Source organism: Carcharodon carcharias, assembly GCF_017639515.1.
Source record: "Carcharodon carcharias isolate sCarCar2 chromosome 39 unlocalized genomic scaffold, sCarCar2.pri SUPER_39_unloc_4, whole genome shotgun sequence".
In the NCBI taxonomy this organism is placed as follows: Eukaryota; Metazoa; Chordata; class Chondrichthyes; order Lamniformes; family Lamnidae; genus Carcharodon; species Carcharodon carcharias.
In genome coordinates this window covers 352,501-375,894 of record NW_024470843.1, presented here as the reverse complement: position 1 = coordinate 375,894, position 23,394 = coordinate 352,501, and the positions used below count along the sequence as shown (strand labels likewise).

Sequence of the window (23,394 nt, the reverse complement as noted above, 5' to 3'; positions counted from 1 at the left end):
ACACATACACACACAGACACATGCACACACATACACACACTCACAGACACATACACACGCAGACACAAATACACATGCATACATACACACACTCAGGCACACACACACACACACACACACACACACTCAGGCACACACACAATCACACCCATACACACACACACATTCTCACACACATATACATACAGACACTCACAGACAGACACACACACACTCACAGACACATATACTTACACACACTTACACACAGAGACACTCACAGATAGGCAGACACACACACACTCACAGACACATACACATGCACACACAGACACATGCACACACAGGCACTCACGCACACTCAGACACTCACAGACACATACACACACGCAGATACACACAGGAACTCACACTCATACTCACACACACACTCACATACACAGACGTACACACACAGACACTCACAGACATACACACACGGACACTCACAGACATACACACACGGACACTCACAGACATACACACACAGACACTCACATACACAGACGTACACACACAGACACTCACAGACATACACACACGGACACTCACAGACATACACACACAGACACTCACATACACAGACGTACACACACAGACACTCACAGACATACACACATGGACACTCACAGACATACTCACACACACACTCACATACACAGACGTACACACACAGACACTCACAGACATACACACACGGACACTCACAGACATACACACACAGACACTCACATACACAGACGTACACACACAGACACTCACAGACATACACACACGGACACTCACAGACATACACACACAGACACTCACACACACAGAAACTCACACTCACACTCACACACACTCACATACCCACACTCACACACACAGACACTCACAGACATACACACACGGACACTCACAGACATACACACACAGACACTCACACACACAGATACACACAGAAACTCACACTCACACACACTCACATTCCCACACTCACACACACACACACACACACACACACACACAAACGCACAAAGCAGTTGGGGTCGTCTGTTTTTGAAATTGTTTTACAGTGCACGTCAGCACGGAAGTTCCTCAACTCATTCCTCCCACCCTCTTCAGGCATCAGCTGAAGACTCTTGTCCGATATTAGGAAGGAAATCAAGGACCTTGGAGAGGGTGCGGGGGAGACTTACCCCAGTGGGAGCAGGGAGGTGGGACCTGAGTGGACACGGAGAGACTGGGGAAGCTGGGTCTGACCTCCAGTGGATGTGGGGTGGGGGGCGGTGGGGGGGGGTGGCACAGTTTCAGAGTGAGGGGCCTCCCATGGAAGACGGAGTTGAGGAGGGATTTCTTCCCTCAGAGGGTCAGGAATGGGTGGAATTCTCTCCCTCCCCCCGCCCCCTACCCCCCCCCACCCCACCTCCCACCCTCCCCCACAGAGAGCGGAGGGAGCTGGGAGGTCACTGAACGTATTGGAGGTTGGGTTAGGGAGACCTCCGATCGACACGTTCCCCATCCCTGTTCCCCATCTGTACGTGCTAAAGGTTTTAAGCGAATTCTAGGGTGCTGATTGGACAGTTCCCTCCGAAGGCCGGTGATCCCAGGGGTCCACACTGGAGCCGGGAGGTTGAGGGACAGACTTACCCTCCGTAGGCTGGCATGGGCGATGGAGCAGTCACTGCCCGGATGGTGTTGTACACAGCCCGGCCACGCCCTCGCAGGTGGCTCCCCCTGTAGGCCATGGCTGGAGATGCGGCCGCCACTGGGTACGGGAATCCAGCCACTGAGCGGGATGAGAGAGAGAGGGAGAGAGAGAGAGAGAGAGAGAGAGAGAGAGGAGTCAGTCCAGCCCAGGGACAATGTCTTCAAGCCTAACGGCGCTGAGGGGTCCCGAGTGCAATGAGAGTCCCAACGGATCGGAGAGATCCGGACGAGGTGGGAGAAATCTCAGCAGCAGCCCTGGGGATGCCGGCATTTCCTGGGAATCCCTAGGTCCCCGGGAAAACCAACATCCCTGAGAATGCCAACAGCCTCAGGAGTACCAGCAGCCCTGGAAATCCCAACGTCCCTGGAAATTCCAGCGTCCCTGGGAATCCCAACATCCCTGGAAATCCCAGCGTCCATGGGAACCCCAACATCCCTGGAAACCCCAACACCCTCAGGAGTACCAGCGTCCCTGGAAATCCCAACACCCTCAGGAGTACCAGCATCCCTGGGAATCCCAACACCCTCAGGAGTACCAGCATCCCTGGGAATCCCAACACCCTCAGGAGTACCAGCATCCCTGGGAATCCCAACACCCTCAGGAGTACCAGCATCTCTGGAAATCCCAACATCCCTGGGAAACGTCAACATTCCTGGGAACCCCAACATCCCTGGGAACCCCAACATCCCGGGAAATCCCAGCATCCCTGGGAACCCCAACATCCCTGGGGATACCAACATCCCTGGAAATCCCAACTTCCCTGGGAAACGTCAACATTCCTGGGAACCCCAACATCCCTGGAAATCCCAGCATCCCTGGGAACCCCAACATCCCTGGGGATACCAACATCCCTGGAAATCCCAACTTCCCTGGGAAACGTCAACATTCCTGGGAACCTCAACATCCCTGGGAACCCCAACATCCCTGGAAATCCCAACATCTCTGGAAATCCCAACATCCCTGGGGATCCCAACATCCCTGGAAATGCCAGCATCCCTGGGAACCCCAACATCCCTGGAAATCCCAACATCCCTAGAAATCCCAATATCCCTGGGAATCTCAACATCCCTGGAAATCCCAATATCCCTGGGAATCCCAACATCCCTGGGAACCCCAACATCCCTGGAAATCCCAACATCCCTGGAAATCCCAATATCCCTGGGAACCTCAACATCCCTGGAAATCCCAATATCCCTGTGAATCCCAACATCCCTGGGAACCCCAACATCCCTGGGAAAAGCAACATTCCTGGGAATCCCAAAATCCCTGGAAATCCCAATATCCCTGGGAACCTCAACATCCCTGGGAAATGCAACATTCCTGGGAATCCCAACATCCCTGGAAATCCCAATATCCCTGTGAATCCCAACATACCTGGGAACCCCAACATCCCTGGAAATCCCAACATCCCTGGGAACCCCAACATCCCTGGAAATCCCAACATCCCTGGGAACCCCAACATCCCTGGGAACCCAATACCCTTGGGAATCCCAACATCCCTGGGAATCCCAATATCCCTGGGAATCCCAACATCCCTGGGAAAAACAACATTCCTGGGAATCCCACCATCCCAGAGAATCCCAACATCCCTGAGAACCCCAACATCACTGGGAATCCCAACATCCCTGGGAAAAACAACATTCCTGGAAATCCCAACATTCCTGGGAATCCCAACATGCCTGGAAATCCCAACATTCCTGAGAATCCCAGCATCCCTGGGAAAAGCAACATTCCTGGGAATCCCAACAGCCTCTGGAATCCCCACATTCCTGGGAGTCCTAACATCCCTGGAATAGCCAGCGCTCTTGGGAATCCCAACAGCCCCAGAAATCCCAACAGCGATGGGAACATCGACATCCCTGGGAATAGCAAGGCTTGGGGAATCCCAGTGCACTGGACAAACATAACGGGAACTTCCGTTGGCTTTAGGACCCTGTGGGATGTGATCTGGGAGATCTTGACGCTGGTTCAGGAGTTTCCACAAATGCAATCGTGTCCCACGTCGGGCGCAGATTTCACACGGAAGGCTCTGTTTCACTCTTACCATCTTATCACTGGTCTCAGGGCAGAGACGAGCGCCCAGAATCTAAGCGCACACGCCCTGCGCCAGTACTGAGGGAGTGCTGCACTGTTGGAGGCACAGACATTTCTGGATGCAACATTCAGCCAGGGGAGGTCCACCCTCCTCTCAAGCGGAAATGAAAGATCCCACGGCCAAGGTCGGGGGGGGTGGGGGGACTTCTCTCCCAACAGCCTGGTGCCCTCATAGGCCTTTCTGTCAACCAGCAGCTCTTACTGCAGAGAACGCAGAACTCCCTACCTCAAGGAGAGGTCAAGGAGGTGCATTCAAGGAAAGGCTGGACAAACACATGGAATGGAAGGTTTTTTTTTTAATCATTTATTTGTACTTGGGATTTGGGCCTGGGTATACACAGCAGACTTCCTTCCCTAGAGGGGCATTAGTGAACCAGATGGGCTTTAATGACAATCGACAGCATTTATAATTCCAGAATTGGACTCACTCATCTCCCATACGTGGGATTTGAACCCAGGTCCCCAGAGCATTGCCCTAGGACTCTGAAATGCTCGGACGGTGACAATACCACTAAGCCTCCCCCCTACCCCCCACCCCCCACCCCCCCACCCCCCGACCACCACTAACAGGGTGAAATGAGCTGGAGGTGGGAAGAGCAAAACTGGTGAGACCGAATGCAAAATTTCTAAGGTTCTGTGCAACATCGCTAAAGCAGAGGACTTTCTTCGCCCACGTCCCTGAATTGCACCCGGGAATGATCTGCGCTCAATAACGCGTCGTGGGATCGCCCTGTGCACCAACCGACTGACCGCAAGGCCGTCCAGCACCACGACAGCAGCCGCACTCGGGAGCGGCGTTTCCTGGGCTGGGACACAGTGTGTGGGGGGGGCGCGTGGGGGGGCGCGTGGGGGGGCACTCTGACCTGACTCCGCAAGGGGGAGAGACGCCCGTCGTTCCTTCTCGCCCTTCTTACCTGTGTAAAGCTCCGGGGGGTAGACGGCTCCCACCACCGGGTTGATCTTCCAAGCTGTGGGACAGGGAAGGAGGAAGTCAGGGCAGGTTGCCAGTGCAGAGAAAACAAGGACATTGGAACGAGGAGCGAGAGGCTTTAGCACCCATCCCCAGCTGCCCTGAAGGAGGCGATGGTGAGCCACTGACACACGAATTGGGCAGGACCTTCGGCCCATCGAGCCTGCTCCACCGCTCAACCCGATCATGGCTCAACCTCAGCCCCGCATTCCCACCTATCCCCGGTAAACTTTCACCCCCTTGCTTACCAAGAGGAGCAGACTCAATGGGCCGAATGGCCTAATTTCTGCTCCTGTGGTCTTATGGTATTAACAGTCTATTTAATTCCACCTTAGAATTATTCCAAGGCTCTGCTTCCACCACCTTTTCAGGAAGAGAGTACCAAAGACTCACCGCCTTGTGAGAGAGAAAAGAAATTCTCCTCATCTCTGTTTTAAATGAGCGACCCCTTATTTTTAAACAGTGACCCCCCTTGTTCTAGATTCTCCCACAAGAGGAAACATACTCTCCACATCCACCCTGTCCAAGACCCCTCAGGAGCTTAAATGTTTCGATCAAGTTGTCTCTTACTCTTCTAAACTCCACTGGATACAAGCCTAACCTGTCCAACCTTCCCTCATAAAACAGGCCGCGCATTCCTGGTATTAATCTGGTAAACATTCTCTGAACTGCTTCCAATGCATTTACACCCTCCCTTAAATAAGGAGACCAATGCTGTACACAATACTCCAGATGTGGTCCCACCAGTGCCCTGTACAACTGAAGCTTAACCTCCCTGCTTTTGTATTCAATCCCCCTCTCAATAAACAATAACATTCTATTAGCTTTTCTAATGACTCGCTGTACGTGCATACCAACCTTTTGCAATTCATAGACTAGGACGCCCAGATCCCTCTGCACCTCACAGCTCTTCAATCTCTCGCCATTGAGGTAAGGTGCTTTTTTCATCTTCCTCCCAAAATGGACCATTTCACATTGTCCCATATCATACTCCATTTGCCACATCTTTGCCCACTCACTTAACCTATCTATATATTTTTGTAGCCTCCTTATAGTCCTCTCCACATCTTACTATCCTACTTACCTTGGTAGCACCAGCAAATTTAGCAACTATTCCTTCAGTCCCTTCATCCAAGTCGTTTTTTGTGAGTTGAGGCTCCCATCACATCTTGCCAACCAGAAAACGACCCATTTATGCCTAATCGCTGTTTCCTGTTAGCTAACCAACCTTCTATCCATGTCAATATCCATGCCCCAAATACCAGGAGCTTTTATTTTCTGCTATAATCTTTGGTGGCACTTTATCAAAGCCCTTCTAGAAATCTAAGTACAGCACATCCACCGGTTCCCCTTTATCCACAGCACATTTCACTTCTTCAAAGCGCTCCGACAAATTGGTCAAACGTGGTTTTCCCTTTCACAAAACCATGTTGACTCTGCCTGGTTGCCTTGAATCTTTCTAAGTGCCCTGCCACAGCTTTAATAACAGCTTCTACCATTTTCCCTCTGACAGATGTTAGGATAACTGGCCTCCAGTTTGCTGCTTTCTGTCTCCCTCGCCCTTTTGTATAAAGGAATGACATTCGCTGTTTTCCAATCGGATGGAACCAGGGAGCTTTGGAAAATTAAAACCAACGCATCAGCTATCTCGCTAGATGCTTCTTTCAAGAACTTAGGGTGAAGCCCATCCAGAACAGAATTTACTCAGTACCACCTCCCTGGTGATTGTAATTTTTTTGAGTTCCTCCTGCCCTTCCGCTTCCCGATTTATGGCTATTTCTGGAATGTCACTTTGTGTCCTCTACAGTGAAGGCCAATGCAAAATACCTGCTCAACCTCGCACTATTCTTCATTCTTACACCAGATGCGGGCATCGCTGACGAGGCCAGCATTAGTTGCCCATCCCTAATTGCCCCTGGAGGAGGCTTGAGCGGCTTGCTAGGGCCATCGAAAGTCAACCACTTCGCTGTGGGTCTGGAGTCACATGTAGGCCAGACCAGGTAAGAAGGGCAGATTTCCTTCTCCTTAAGGGACATTAGTGAACCAGATGGGCTTTTACAATAATCATCGATAGCTACGTGGTCACTAACCTGTGACTAATTTTAAAATTCCAGATTTATGAATTGAATTAAAACTCCACCAGCTGCTGTGTTGGGGTTTGAACCCCTGTTCCCCAAAGCATTAGCTCTGAACTACTACTCCAGCGGTGACAGACTGGGAAATGCTTGCAAACCGAGGGATCTGGGTGTCCTTGTAGTACATGCAGGTACAGCAAGCAACTAGGAACGTAAATGGTTTACACGTGCTTTTGATACAAAGAGATTGGAGTTTAAGAGTTAGGATGTCTTAACACAGTTATACAGGGCACTGGTGAGAGCACACATGTAGCAGTTTATAGGGTTTTGGTCTCTTTACCTAAGGAAGGACCTACTTGCCCGAGAGAAACAGAGAGAGTGAGAGAGAGAGAGAGTGCACGGAAGATTCACTAGACCGCTTGCTGGGATGCGTAGGAGTAATTTGACTAGTAAGTATTCAATGAATGGCATGGTACTAGGAAGTTCTGAGGAACAAAGGGACCTTGGTGTGTGTGTCCATAGATCTCTGAAGGTGGAGGGGCATGTTAGAGGGGGGTAGAAAAGGCATTTGGGACCCTTGCCTTTATCAATCGAGGCATAGATTACAAAAGTAGGGAGGTCATGTTGGAGTTGTATAGAACCTTGGTGAGGCCACAGCTGGAGTACTGTGTGCAGTTCTGGTCGCAACATTATAGGAAGGATGTGATTGCGCTGGAGGGGGTGCAGAGGTGATTCACCAGAATGTTGCCTGGGATGAAACATTTAAGTTATGAGGAGAGGTTGGATAGGCTTGGGTTATTTTCGTTGGAGCAGAGAAGACTGAGGGGCGACCTGATCGAGGTGGACAAGATTGTGAGGGGCATGTACGGGGTGGATAGGGAGCAGCTGTTTCCCTTAGTTAAAGGGTCATTCATGAGGGGGCGCATGTTAAAGGTCAAAGGCAGGAGGTTTAGGGGGGATGTTAGAAAAAACTTTTACCATTGACCAGGAACTGAACAGGACCGGCCATATAAATACTGTGGCTACAAGAGCAGGTCAGAGGCTGGGAATCCTGCGGAGAGTCACTCACCTCCTGACTCCCCCAAAGTCTGTCCACCATCTACAAGGCACAAGTCAGGGCTGTGATGGGATACTCCCCACTTGCCTGGATGAGTGCAGCTCCCACAACACTCAAGAAGCTTGACACCATCCAGGACAAAGCAGCCCCGCTTGATCGGCACCCCATCCACAAACATTCACTCCCTCCACCACCGACGCACAGTAGCAGCAGCGTGTGTACCATCTACAAGATGCACTGCAGGAATTCACCAAGGCTCCTTAGACAGTACCTTCCAAACCCACGACCTCTACCACCTAGAAGGACAAGGGCAGCAGAGAGAGATGGGGAACACCACCACCTGGAAGTTCCCCTACAAGTCACTCACCACCGTAACGTGGAAATATATTAGCCGTTCCTTCACTGTCGCTGGGTCACAATCCTGGAACTCCCTCCCTAACAGCACTGTGGGTGTACCTACACCACAGGGACAAAATCCTGGAACACCCTCCCTAACAGCACTGTGGGTGTACCTACACCACAGGGACAAAATCCTGGAACTCCCTCCCTAACAGCACTGTGGGTGTACCTACACCAAAGGGACAAAATCCTGGAACTCCCTCCCTAACAGCACTGTGTATGTACCTACACCACAGGGACAAAATCCTGGAACTCCCTCCCTAACAGCACTGTGGGTGTACCTACACCACAGGGACAAAATCCTGGAACACCCTCCCTAACAGCGCTGTGGGTGTACCTACACCACAGGGACAAAATCCTGGAACTCCCTTCCTAACAGCAGTGTGGGTGTACCTACACCACAGGGACAAAATCCTGGAACTCCCTTCCTAATAGCGCTGTGGATGTACCTACACCACAGGGACAAAATCCTGGAACTCCCTTCCTAACAGCGCTGTGGGTGTACCTACACCACAGGGACAAAATCCTGGAACTCCCTTCCTAACAGCAGTGTGGGTTTACCTACACCACAGGGACAAAATCCTGGAACTCCTTCGCTAACAGCACTGTGGGTGTACCTACACCACAGGGAACTGCAGCGGTTCAAGAAGGCAGCTCACCACCACCTTCTCAAGGGGGGCAATTAGGGATGGGCAGTAAATGCTGGGCCCAGCCAGCGATGAATTATAAAAAATCTCTTGTGACCTTATGGATTATGTCGAAAGGGGAAGGAGATGGAAGGTTAGAGAAACAGAAATTCGAAGCTAACCACAGAGAGGACAAGGAATGGGACGAGATGCACAATCGCAGAATTCTTTTTTTTACAGTGCAGAAGGAGGCCATTCAGCCCATCGACTCTGCACTGGCTCTCTGAAAGAGCTTTCTAGTTAGTCCCACTCCCCTGCCTTATCCCTGTAATCTTGCACAGTCTTTCTTTTCAGGTAGTTATCCAATTCCCTTGTGAATACCTCGATCAAACCTGTCTTCACCGCCCTCTCAAGAAGTTTGTTCCAGACTCCCACCACCCTCGGGGTGACAAATTTTTCCTCACATCACATTTACCCCTTTTGCCAATTATTTTGAATCTGTGCCCTCTAGTTAGACCATAAGACCATAAAACATAGGAGCAGAAATTAGGCCATTCGGCCCATCGAGTCTACTCTGCCATTCAATCCTGTCTGATAAGTTTCTCAATCCCATTCTCCCTCCTTCTCCCCGTAACCTTTGATCCCCTTACCAATCAAGAACCTATCTATCTCGGTCTTAAATACACTCAATGACCCGGCCTCCACAGTCTTCTGTGGCAATGAATTCCATAGTTCACCACTCTCTGGCTAAAGAAGTTTCGCCTCATCTCTGTTCTAAAAGGTCTTCCCTTTACTCTGAGGCTGTGCCCTCGGGTCCTAGTTTCTCCTACTTATGGAATCATCTTCCCCACATCCACTCTATCCAGGCCTTTCAGTATTCTGTAAGTTTCAATCAGATCCCCCCCCATCAACCTTCTAAACTCCATCGAGTATAGACCCAGAGTCCTCAAACGTTCAACAGCCAGGAACGTTCACTGCCAGGTTCACCCGCAGAGCATGGAAGATTCCTTATGAAACCAGCCTCCTCACTGTTCACTCCGTTTACTCGATACTGTTTTGTCCCTCCCGACTTTACCCTCTGCCACATATCGTGTCCCACCTACCATTGATAAAAGGTGTTGGCATCTTCTTAGGTGTCACAACCCGCGCAGTGGCATTGTTGACCTGCGGAACAAAGGGCAAAGTGAGCAGAGGCACCGGCGCAGCGGCGCTGTCACTGGGCTGGCAAACCCAGGGTAATGCTCTGGGGGACCCGGGTTCGAATCCCACCATGGCGGGTGGCGCTTGGAGTTAAAAAAAAAAACCCCAATGATGGTCATGAACCCATCATCAATTGGGCACCAAAAAGCAAAAAGCCACCCGACTGTTCCTCACCTGCCCTTTTGGGAAGGAAATCGGCTCTCCCTTTGGAACTCTCTTCCTCAAAAGGTGATGGGAGGAGAGCCTGTGAGTATTTTTCAAGGTGGAGGTGGAGAGATTCCTGGTGAGCAAGGGTGGGGTGAAAGGTTATTGGGTGGGGGGTGGGATGCAGAATTCAGGTTACCATCAGATCAGCCAGGATCTTAAGAAATGGAGTAGCAGTCTCGAGGGGCTGAATGGCCTCCTCCTGCTCCTTGTTTGTATGTCCCCACCTGGTCCGGCCGACAAGTGACTCCAGACCCCACAGCAAAAACGGCCAACTCTTAAGTGTCCTCTGAGGTGGTGAGGAGGGTGGGGGGGTGAAAGGATTGAATGATTATGGTTGAAATTTGACTTAAAAGCGAAAAGGGGGTGGGGATGGAGGAGCGAGCTCGGGGTCCGAAGTTGTTGGACTCAATATTCAGTCCAGTCGGGCCTAGTTCAGGGCCTGGTCGGAAGATGAGGGGCTGTCCCTCCAGTTTGCGTTGGGCTTCACTGGAACAATGCAGCAAGCCAACGAGGGACATGTAGGCCCGAGAGCAAGGCTGGGGGTGTTGTAATGGCCAGCGACAGGGAGGTCTGGGTCATGCTCGCGGACAGGCCCAAGGTGTTGCGCCAAGCGGGTCGCCCAGCCTGCGTTCGGCCTCCCCCAGGTAAGGAGGAAGCGGCATTGGGAGCAGCGAGGGCCAAGTGGGGCCTAACTGAAGGAGGCACCAGCGAAGTGTCACCACAGCGGCTCGGAGCTCCCCCGCAGCCCCTCCCCCCACCCCTCCCCCCTACCCCGGGGTGAACTGTAAGGCAAGGCCGCCAGCGCTCCGATTCGGCCAATGGCAGGGCGGACGCACCTCGATCTTCCGGCCTTCCACAATGGTCGCGTTCAGCTTGTCACGGGCCCGATCGGCATCGCCGCTGTTCTCAAAGGTCACGAAACCAAACCCCTGGAAGGCAGCAATGGAAAGAAGGTGGGATGGCCAGATTGGAACACAGAAACATAGAAACTTGGAGCAGGAGGAGGCCGTTCAGCCCTTCAAGCCTGCTCCCCCATTCATTATGATCATGGCTGATCGTCCAACTCAATAACCTGCTCCCGCTTCCTCCCCATACTCTTTGATCCCTTTCGCCCCAAGAGCTATATCTAACTCCTTCTTGAAAACATACAATGTTTTGGTCTCAACTACTTTCTGTGGTAGCGAATTCCACAGGTTCACCACTCTCTGGATGAAGACATTTCTCCTCATCTCCGTCCTAAATGGTCAACCCCATATCCTCAGACTGTGACCCCTGGTTCTGGACTCCCCCCACCATCGGGAACATCCTTCCTGCATCTACCCTGTCCAGTCCTGTTAAAATTTTATAGGTTTCTATGAGATCCCCCCATCATTCTCCTGAACTCCAGCGAATATAATCCTAATTGACTCAATCTCTCCTCATATGTCAGTCCCACCATCCCAGGAATCAGTCTGGTAAACCTTCGCTGCACTCCCTCTATAGCAAGTACATCCTTCCTCAGATAAGGAATCAGTCTGGTAAACCTTCGCTGCTCTCCCTCTATAGCAAGTACATCCTTCCTCAGATAAGGACTCAGTCTGGTAAACCTTCGCTGCTCTCCCTCTATAGCAAGTACAACCTCCCTCAGATAAGGAATCAGTCTGGTAAACCTTCGCTGCACTCCCTCTATAGCAAGTACATCCTTCCTCAGATAAGGAATCAGTCTGGTAAACCTTCGCTGCTCTCCCTCTATAGCAAGTACAACCTCCCTCAGATAAGGAATCAGTCTGGTAAACCTTCGCTGCTCTCCCTCTATAGCAAGAACATCCTTCCTCAGATAAGGAGACCAAAACTGCACAGTCTTGCTGTATTTATACAGAGCCTTGGTGAGGTAGTGGATGTTTGTGCACAGTTCTGGTCTCCTTACTTAAGGAAGGATACACTTGACATTAAGGGAGTGCAGGGAAGGTTCCCTGGGTTGCCGGGGGAGTAGATTGAGGAAATTGGGCCTGTGGTCTCCAGAGTTTCAATGGGTGAGAGATGGTCCCAAAATACTTCCAGGGCTTGACAGGGTAGAAGCAGGGAAGATGTTCCCCCTGGTTTTGGAGGTGGTTGGTGGAGGTGGGGTGGGTCTAGAACCAGGGGAACACAGTCTCAGAATAAGGGGAAGGCCACTTAGGGCTGGGATGAGGAGGAATTTCTCCACTCGAAAGGCGGGGGGGGGGGTGAATCTTTGGAAGTCTCTACCCCAGGGGGTCGTGGAGTTTGAGTAAGTGCAAGAGAGAAAGTGATCGGGTTTCTAAATATTAGAGATAACAAGGGATATGGGGAAAATGGCGCTGAGTTGGAAAAGCAGGTTCGAGGGGCCGAATGGCCTACCCCCCACTGCTATTTCCTATCCCCCAAGGTCCTAGACTCCTAAATCCTAGTCATATGGTAGGCACAATGGGTTTTAGGCTGACAGCAGCACCCTGTTAGTGGAAAATAGCACTCCGGTCACCACTACACGGTGGCAGCGTTAAGTGGCTAGCTCAACCGCCTGAACATGTCTTTCTTTTCAGCCGTGGTCCATATCGATTATTGTAGTGAATAAAGACCGGTTGAAAGACCGACAGTGGCATTGCTCCCCGTTCGTTCCTTGTCACGTCCAGTTTAACAATCAACTATAACTCGGTAATTGTCGCCGGACAAACTTAAACCTCAATGGTGAAATTGTCATGCCCAATTTAACAATTAATGGTAACTCTGTTGAGTTAAAAAAAACCAGGGACAAAGTAAAGAGCAGCCCCTTAAAGGGAAACTGCACAAGCAAAGGACAAAATGCAAAGCTAACTTGCCAAATGTGAAATGTGATGGAAGGGGTCAATAAATCACCCCAGACCCCGCGAACAATTAACTGTAGCTTTATTACCTTTATTTATTAACTTTGTTCGCTGGCAATTACCGAGTTATAGTTGATTGCTAAACTGGATGTGATAAGGAATGAGAGGGAGTAGCTCAGACGCGGTTGGGTAAGTGGGAGAGAAATAGATTCAATGAGGTGGAAAAAGGGGGTTGAAATTACAGCCAGGGCCCTGCAGTTCAGGTCGAAATTGGAACCCATCCTGGCAGAGAACCAGGTGGCAAGGAGAAAGGAATGAGACCGGGAAAGGGCCGGATGAAGGACGGTGTCCTTGAGGATGGACCAGCCCGGATTCCCTCCGTTAAAAAGAGTCAAACAAACCGGGAGAGATCCCACATAGCGAGGGGGTCGCGCTCCCTGGAGTGTGGAAGTTCAGGGAGTGAATCGATATTAGCTTTCAAAGACAGGAGGGAGGGACTAGATAGGGTCGGGTGGAGAGAAACGAGTCCCGCTGGTTGGTTGGGGAGAGACTGGGCCATGGGGCCGGAGACTGAAAATTAAGAGCAAGGAGTGAAAGTAGGAGACGCGACTTCACACAAAGGGGTAGTAGGAGTTTGGAATTCACGCCCGCAAACGGTGACTGATTGAGCTCAAATCAGCGATTGGGAGATTTTTGTTTGGCTTAGGAGCAGAAATGAGGCCATTCGGCCCATGGAGTCTGCTCCGCCATTCAATCATGGCTGATAAGTTTCTCAATCCCATTCTCCTGCCTTCTCCCCGTAACCTTTGACCCCCTCACCAATCAAGAACCTATCTATCTCGCTCTTAAATACACTCAATGACCCGGCCTCCACAGCCTTCCGTGGCAATGAATTCCATAGATTCACCACTCTCTGGCTAAAGAAGTTTCTCCTCATCTCTGTTCTAAAAGGTCTTCCCTTTACTCTGAGGCTGTGCCCTCAGGTCCTAGTCTCTCCTACTAATGGAAACATCTTCCCCACGTCCACTCTATCCAGGCCTCTCAGTATTCTGTAAGTTTCAATCAGATCCCCCCTCATCCTTCTAAACTCCATCGAGTATAGACCCAGAGTCCTCAAACATTCCTCATATGTTAAGCCTTTCATTCCTGGGATCATTCTCGTGAACCTCCTCTGGACCCTCTCCAGGGCCAGAACATCCTTCCTGAGATAGGGGGCCCAAAATTGCTCACAATTTTCTAAATGTGGTCTGACCAGAGCCTTATAAAGCTTCAGCAGCACATCCCTGCTTTTATATTCTAGTCCTCTCGAAATAAATGCCAACATTGCATTTGCCTTCCTAACTACTGACTCAACCTGCAAGTTGACCTTAAGAGAATCCTGGACTAGGACTCCCAAGTCCCTTTGCACTGCAGACATTGAGAGAAATGGGGCAAAGATGGAGTTAGATCGCAGAGCAGCCATCGAATGCTGGAGCAGACTAGATGGGCTGAATGGCCCCCTCCTTATCCAATGTTATTTATTTAAGGAAAGATGTAAATGGGAGCAGATCTGAGGAGGTTTACCAGACCAACACCAGGAATGGGTGGGTTGTCTATTGAGGAAAGGTTGGACAGACTCAGCTTGTATCCACTGGGGTTTAGAAGAGTCAAGAGGGGACTCGATTGAAACGTATAAGATCCTGAAGGGGTCTTGACAAGACAGATGTGGAGAGGATGTTTCCTCTTGTGGGAGAATCTAGATTGAGTGGGGGGTTGGTGGGGGGGGGTGGTGGGGTCACTGTTTAAAAATAAGGGGTCGCTCATTTAAGACAGAGATGAGGAGAAATTTATTCTCTCAGAGGGTGGCGAGTCTTTGGAACTCTCTTCCTCCAAAGGTGGTGGAAGCAGAGCCTTGGAATGTTTTTAAGGCCAAGCTGGATAGATCCTCGATAGGCACAGGGGGTGAAAAGTTATTGGGGGTAGCCGGGAATGTGGGTTCCAGGTGACAATCAGGTCGAGCAGGGTCTTATTGAATGGCAGAGCAGGCTCGAGGGGCCGAGTGGCCTACCCCTGCTCCTAATTCATACGTTCGGATGATTAAAACACATAGGGTTACAAATAAAAGCAGAGAGTGCTGGAAAAGCAGCATCTGTGGAGCGAGAAAGAGAGTTAACGTTTTCCAGTCCAACATGACCTTTTTTTTTTGGAAACCTCCGTGTTACATTTAATTGTTAACCCTGGATTTTTAACCAATTCGCAGGGTAATAAAGCTACAGTTAATTGTTCGCAGGGACTGGGGTGCTTTATTGACCCCTTTCATCACATTTTACATTTGGCAAGTTAGCTTTGCATTTTGTCTATGGTTTTTGCAGTTTCCCTTTAAGGGGCTGCTCTTTACTTTGTCCCTGGATTTTGACTCAACAGAATTACAGTTAATTGTTAAATTGGGCATGACAATGGCAGCACTTGGCCTCATTTCGCCATTGAGGTTTAAGTTTGTTCGGCGACAATTACCGAGTTATATTTGATTGTTAAACTGGACGTGACAAGGAACGAACGGGGAGCAATGCCACTGTCGGTCTTTCAACTGGACTTTATTCACTACAATAATCGATATGGACCATGACTGAAAGGAAAGACATGTTCAGGCGGTTGAGCTAGCCCCTTAACGCTGCCACCATGTAGTGGCGACCGGAGTGCTATTTTCCACTAACAGGGTGCTGCCGTCAGTCTAAAAACCCGTTCTGCCTACCACACAACTGAGCAACGCCATGCCTGAGTTTCAGTGCCTGTGCAATTCCAGGTCCATCCCAACGATTGGCTGACCGAATCAAACAGATTGTCCCTTCACCTCGGATTGGGCAGAACGCAGGCAGCCCTCAACCAGCCCGTGGCTTGCAAAGCCAAAGCAAAACGTCAACTGTGCAGCACTGGCTGAGCAATCCTGAGTGCGCTAATAACTACACTAACCACCAACTGAAGGCTATCCGTTGAGCTGGTAAGGTGGCTCACTTATGCTTGCTAGAAGTGGCATGCACAGGGAGCCATTCTCTGCCAACAAAAAGGAATCAGTTTGAGCTTTGCCCCTTTTTTTGAATCACTCAAAGGTTTGGGGAGCCTGAGTTCCTCCCTTTGCTTTCTCCTTGGCAACACCTCGGCCAATCCACTTGGCAACTAATCCATAAGATTTTCTCCTGCACTATAAATTGTGGTGATACCTGAAATTTGTGTTTATCAAGATGGGCGCAAGATGAAAAGCGTTGGCATCATGTCCCTCTTTTCAACAAGATCAAAGTGTTGTACCAGCAATCTTAATGTCAATAATATTATTGGAAAATATTTTTCTTTTACAGTAGAGGTTCAGTCTGTGTGTGTGTCTTAGTTGAATTAAAGCCAGCTAGTCTGGGTGCTTTGGTATGTACTAGTTTTGATATATAAGAGAGACAGCATGCATTTACATATTTTCAATAGAGTATTCAAGAGGTAAGGTGTAAACTGATGCCTATCTAGCAGCTACCAAGTAATATATTTATATTACTAATACATTCGGTACTATGTTTACAAAATTATGAGGGGTATAGACAGAGTAAATGCAAGCAGGCTCTCTCCACTTAGATTAGGAGAGATAAACACAAGAGGACATGGCTTTAGGGTGAAAGGGGAAAGGTTTAGGGGGAACATTAGGGGGATCTTCTTCACTCAGACAGTGGTGAGAGTGTGGAACGAGCTGCCATCTGACATGGTAAATGCGGGCTCACTCTTAAGTTTTAAGAATCAATTGGATAGATACATCGATGGGAGAGGTCTGGAGGTTTATGGACTGGGTGCAGGTCAATGGGACTAGTGGAATAATATTTCAGCACAGGCTAGAAGGGCTGAGTGGCCTGTTTTCTGTGCTGTAGCGTTCTATGGTTCTATGAGGGGGGTTTTATTATTAGAGAGGTTTAGTTCAGAGGTTGTTGATACAATGAGAATTAATATTCAATGGGGTGGTAGGTATAACTTCAATAGTTTTTGTGTGCGCAGGGCAGAGACAATATGAGATCAAAAGGCAGCTGTAAGTCTCCAACTGGCTCAACAGGAACCAAAGTGAAAAGAACCTCATTTTGAATTTGTGAGGTGAAAATGCTTTTCCTGCTGTCTGGTTAAGTCCATGGGTTGCTGTTGCCTTAATGTTTAGTGTTTAGATTAGTTTGGGAATTTGTTATAAGTTATGATAGTAGTAATTTGAAGCCTTGTGTTTATCTAATTTAACCTGTGTAAATTAATCAAATGTTTCATTTAGCTTAATATAAAACCTCTCGAGAACTGGTAGTCTGATTCCAGAATTTAGAGTTGCATCCCAAAAGTAACACTTAAAAATTATAGGTTATGATAGTTGTTTAAAGTTTCCCTCTGGGATTTTTAAAGAACTCAGCTTTATCGAAAGGCTGTCTCATAACAGGGAGATATGTTTCTATATAGAAAGAGAGAGAGAGAGAGAGAAAGGGAGAGATGGATAGACAGATGGAAAGACAGAGAGAGAGAGAGAGTGAGAGAAAGATAGATAGAGAAAGAGGGAGATATGGAGTGAGGGCAAGATAGATAGGGAAATATTGTGACAGATACAAAGACAGAGAGAAATAGCAAAGTTGAGAGATAGTGAGAAAGTGAGATAGAGAGACAGACAGAGAGAGAATGACATGGAGAAGGAGAATGATTGAGTGAGATAGTTATATAGATAGACAGTAAGAGAGAGAGATAGAAAGTAAGATAGCGAGATAGAGGTGGAAAGAGATAGCAAGAAAGTGAGTTAGATAGCGAGTAAGATAGAGAGAGGTAGCGAGATAGCAATTTAGCATGATAGAGACATAGAGAGATAGCAAAATTATGACATAAAGAGAGAGAGAGCAATAGGGAACTAAAGAGATAGAGATGAATAGGTGCATGGTGGGATAGAGAGTTTATGAGTTAGAGAGTTAGGGAGAGAGCAAAAAAAGTGAGCTAGTGAGGTCGAGAGAGAAAGAGAAAGATGCAGAGATAGCGAGTAATAGAGGTATAGAGAGAGATAGAGAGTTAGCAAGATAGTGAGATAGCAAGATAGAGAGAGAGAGATAGAGAGTTAGAGAGATAGCAAAATATTGAGATAGTAAGATAAAGTAGATAGGGAGATAGATAGAGAGCTAAAGGGAAAGGTTGAGACAGAGAGATAGACAGATAGCCAAACGTAGGAGGAGAAATGGAGAGGAAGATGGAGTGATGAAGAGAGTGGGCACAGAGGCAAGAGGGAGGGGAACAGAGGGAGGGAGAGAGGCGACAGGAACGAAGTGAGGGTAGGCAGGAGGGAGAGAGGGTGGGCAGATGAAAGGGATGGATACTCGGAGGAAGAGATGAAGGAAAAGAGAACAAACAGAAGTTTGAGCGAGCTGGGGGGGGCTGGTGGTGCAGGAGGAAGGGGTAAACATTGAGAAAAGTGACACCCACCTTGGAGCCTCGCTCGTTGAAGATAATTTCCACATCCAGGATTTTGCCAAATTGCTACGAGAGACAGAAACGGAGATTAGAACAGGCAACGCTTCTTATGCCTCCTCTGTTCGTCGATGGGGGTGTGGGATTCGCTGGCAGGGCCCAGAATTTGTTTCCCTCCCTCCCTCCCTCCCTCCCTAACTACCCTCGAGGGTCTCGCGGAGCCGCACGGGAGAGGGCGGCTAAGAGTCACCCACGCTGCCGCGGGGCCTGGAGTCACGTGTAAGGCTGTGGATCCGGAGTCACTTGGATGCCAGACCAGGGATGTGACGGTGGTGGAATTTGAAGTGCTGCAGTGGTGAGACGTCAACCTGGGCCTCGGCATCGCTAGCCCAGAGACACCACCACTTGGCGACCCTCTTCCCCGCACCCCCCCCACCCCAACCCCCGCCACCTTTTGGCAACAGCTGCTCCCCTTGTACACACCCTGGTACGTGATTCGTGAGATGTTAGTGTGCAGGTGCAGCAAGTGTAGAGGGAGCCAAACAGGAGGTGTAGGCTTTATTGCCAGCGGGAGAAGGGGTACAAAAGTAGCGATGTCTTGGCTACAGATCCACGGGGCATTTGTGAGAGCGGAGCAGGAGCATGGTGTGCGGTTCTGCTCTCCTTACTTAGGGAGAGGCGTGCTTGGCAATGGGAACAGTCCAGAGAAGGTTCACTCTGCCGATTCCCGGGACGAAGGGGTTGTCTTCTGGGGAAAAGCTGGGCAAGTTGGGCCAAGAGAGGCGATCGTAATGGAATGCATCAGATCCTGAGGGGAGGTGGGGCATGACAGGGTCGATGCGGACAGGATGTTTCCTACAAACACCCCCCCCAACACCTCCCCCTCCCCGGTGGGGGAGATTAGAACGTTTCAGGCTAAGGAGTCTACCGGTGAAGACAGAGATGAGCAGGAGGCCCTTCTCCGAAGATCAGGAGATGTCTCCCCCAGGGAGCAGTGGATGCTGGGGTGCTCACTGAACACACACAAGGCTGGGTTAGGCAGATTTTTTTCGATCGACAAGGGAGTCGAGGGTTTTTGGAGGTCACAGCCAGATCAGCTATGACCTTGTCAAAAGGCGGAGCACAATGAAGGAGACAAATGGCCTCCTCCTTTTGTTCAAATCAATCACGGGATGTGGGTGTCGCTGGCTGGGCCCAGCATTTATTGCCCATCCCTAATTGCCCCTTGGGAAGGCGGTGGTGAGCTGTCTTCTTGAACCCATGTGGTGTAGGTACACCCACAGTGCTGTTAGGGAGGGAGTTCCAGGATTTTGTCCCTGTGGTGTAGGTACACCCACAGTGCTGTTAGGGAGGGAGTTCCAGGATTTTGTCCCTGTGGTGTAGGTACACCCACAGTGCTGTTAGGGAGGGAGTTCCAGGATTTTGACCCTGTGACAGTGAAGGAAAGGCCGATATATTTCCAAGTCAGGATGATGAGTGACTCGGAGGGGAACTTCCAGGTGGTGGTGTTCCCATCTATCTGCTGCCCTTGTCCTTCTAGATGGTAGAGGTCATCGGTTTGGAAGTTGCTGTCGAAGGAGCCTTGGTGAGATGCTGCAGTGCATCTTGTAGATGGTACACACACTGCTGCTACTGTGCATCGGGGGTGGAGGGAGTGAATGTTTGTGGATGGGGTGCCGATCAAGCGGGGCTGCTTTGTCCTGGACGGTGTTGAGCTTCTTGAGTGTTGTGGGAGCTGCACTCATCCAGGCAAGTGTGGAGTATCCCATCACACTCCTGACTTGTGCCTTGTAGATGGTGGACAGGCTTTGGGGAGTCAGGAGGTGAGTGACTCTCCGCAGGATTCCCAGCCTCTGACCTGCTCTTGTAGCCTCAGTATTTATATGGCTGGTCCCAGTTCAGTTTCTGGTCAATGCTAACCCCCAGGATGTTGATAGTGGGGGGATTCAGTGATGGTAATGCCCATTGAACGTCAAGGGGACGATGGTTGGGTTTTCTCCTGTCGGAGATGGTCATTGCCTGACACATTGTGCAGTGCCTGATCCTAATTTCCATGTTAGGGGTACAAGGGCAATGGGAGACAGTGACTCGCTGCAGGACCCCCAGCTCCTTATCTGCTCTGGTAGCCGCCCCACGGTTACGGCTATTCCCATGTCGGAGGCCTTAACTCCGCTTCCCCCTCTGTCCCCGCCTGCCTGTGTGCATTGAAAAGCTGCCTAACTCATCCTCGAATATCGTGGCGTTGTGGGTGGCGGAGTGGTGTGGGGGGGGGGGGGTGGTGTGGTGGGGGGGTGGTGGGGGGGGGCGGGGGGGAAGAAAGAGAAAAAAAATTCCCTCATCCCTGCGGTGGGGAATTCCTCCCCTCTCCTCCCATCCCCTGCACCCTCCCTCTCCATCTCTCGCTCTCTCGCTCTCTCTCTGGAGGGACGTCGAACCCTATCTCCGAACGCAGGACCCGCTCGGGTACCCCCCCGCCCCCCACCCCAATCCCCCCGCAGACTCACCCCGAACATCTGGCGGAGGTCCGGATCACGGAAGCGGAAGGGGATGTTGGAGACGTGCAGGCGCTTGTGTTCCGCTTTGTTCCCCTCGGGGTCTGGGGACTGCTGCTGCTGGTGGGTCCCGTCCAGCTTGCCCCCTTCTTCTGGCTGCTGCATGGGGGAGGGGGGGCAAGATTGGTGAGGTGGGGGGTGGGGGGGGGGGTAAAAAAAAACAGAGACTGGTTCAGACGGAGATGCTGTGACTTGAGTATTCCCGCTCTGCTACCCGTGTAGGTGGGAAAAGGCCGGGGGGGGGGTGGTGGCTGGTCGGTGAGGAGAAAGACCCCCTCGGGCGGGGCAGAGGGTCTTTCACTCACCTCACGGACGCCTCTCGGTCAAGGCCGAACTCGCTTTAAGCTGGGAGACCCCCTCCTCCCTCTCCTCCTCCTTCCCCCACCCCAACACCACCACCACCACCACCACCGCCCCTCTCCCCAAGTCATTAGGCCCCGGAGAGCATCTCCCCCTCCTTTAGCAACGTTGCCGGGCAAATGTCAAGACCAAAGAGATTTTTCTCGTGCCGGCTTTCAGGTCCTGAAACAGCCCAGAGGTCCATTGCCAGGGCAACCCAACGTTCAACGCCCAACAGGCCGCAGGGGGGTGTCAACCAACTGTGAACCAAATCTTAGCTCCTCAACTCAAGAGTCCCCCCCCCCCACCTGACCTCGGGGAAGAGCCTATTGCCCCCTGCCCCACCAGGAAGATCAGGAACCCTCACTCACAGGGGTGGGGGCGCCGCTGGCTGGGCCCAGCATTTACTGCCCATCCCTAATTGCCCCCTTGAGAAGGTGGTGGTGAGCCGCGTTCTTGAACCGCTGCCTCGTGGTGTAGGTACACCCACAGTGCTGTTAGGGAGGGAGTTCCAGGATTTTGTCCCTGTGGTGTAGGTACACCCACAGTGCTGTTAGGGAGGGAGTTCCAGGATTTTGTCCCTGTGGTGTAGGTACACCCACAGTGCTGTTAGGGAGGGAGTTCCAGGATTTTGTCCCTGTGGTGTAGGGACACCCACAGTGCTGTTAGGGAGGGAGTTCCAGGATTTTGTCCCTGTGTTGTAGGTACACCCACAGTGCTGTTAGGGAGGGAGTTCCAGGATTTTGACCCAGTGACACTGAAGGAACGATCGATATATTTCCAAGTCAGGATGGTGAGTGACTTGGAGGAGAACTTCCAGGTAGTGGTGTTCCCATCTATCTGCTGCCCTTGTCCTTCTAGATGGTAGTGTTCATGGGTTTGGAAGGTGCTGTCTAAGGAGCCTTGGTGAGTTGCTGCAGTGCATCTTGTAGATGGTACACACGCTGCTGCTACTGTGCGTCGGTGGTGGAGGGAGTGAATGTTTGTGGATGGGATGCCGATCAAGCGGGGCTGCTTTGTCCTGGACGGTGTCGAGCTTCTTGAGTGTTGTGGGAGCTGCTCTCATCCAGGCAAGTGGGGAGTATCCCATCACACTCCTGACTTGTGCCTTGTAGATGGTGGACAGGCTTTGGGGAGTCAGGAGGTGAGTGACTCTCCGCAGGATTCCCAGCCTCTGACCTGCTCTTGTCACCACCGTATTTATATGAACCCCTTGAATGCTTCCAAGGTACTGGGAGATCTGGATACACTCCCAGATTCTGAGGGAATCCGGATTGGATACTCTTGAGTCCTACATCGTGGTGCCTTCTTTGTGTGGCAGGCGTGGGCAGCGCCAAGGGCGAGTTCCACAGCTGCTGGTGATGCCCCATCACCACCCAAAGACCCTACCTGGTGGGCCCCTGCACCCTCGCTAACCTCCGAGATAGCAAGCGTTCTCGGCGTGAATCGGCCTCCGTTGAGAAACAGTATGGGTGCACATTTCGTCCGCTCATGACATGTCCCAGGTTCTCCTTGCCCTCCGCCCCTCCCACCTCCCTGCCAGTGCATCACTCAACACAGGGGAAAGGAGCAAACCTCAGGGGCTCCTCCCTGGGAGTGTCCAATGGGACCAGGCAATAATTTCATTGAACCAAATGCGAGACATGATGCGCGTTATCCCATCGACATTACTTTTTCCTTTATCCTTTCATGGGATGATGGGTGGGGGTGGTTGTTTCTTGGCAATTGTTGCCAGTTCCTAATTGCCTCTTGAACTGAGTGGCTCGCTAAGGCCATTTCAGAGGGGCAGTTAAGAGTCAACCACATCGCCATGGGCTCTGGAGCCACATGTCGTCCAGACCCGATTTCCTTCCCTCAGGGACATCAGCGAACTAGATGGGGTTTGTATGACCATCAATGGTCATTTGGTTGTCCCTGTGACTGAAACTGCCTTCGT

General features: G+C 50.8%; 1 protein-coding gene across 1 annotated transcript in view; it reads right to left on the bottom strand.

Moving 5' to 3' along the window:
• The window catches only part of LOC121274975 (RNA binding protein fox-1 homolog 1-like), a 63,159-nt gene that overhangs the window by 17,894 nt on the left and 21,871 nt on the right, over positions 1–23,394 (bottom strand). The window contains exons 2-7 of the mRNA XM_041182354.1: positions 21,072–21,218; positions 18,583–18,636; positions 11,176–11,268; positions 10,036–10,096; positions 4,720–4,773; positions 1,651–1,789 (exon numbers count right to left, since the gene is read on the bottom strand). Coding sequence (XP_041038288.1) covers positions 1,651–1,789; positions 4,720–4,773; positions 10,036–10,096; positions 11,176–11,268; positions 18,583–18,636; positions 21,072–21,218 — 548 coding nt within the window. The remainder of the gene's footprint in view (positions 1–1,650; positions 1,790–4,719; positions 4,774–10,035; positions 10,097–11,175; positions 11,269–18,582; positions 18,637–21,071; positions 21,219–23,394) is intronic.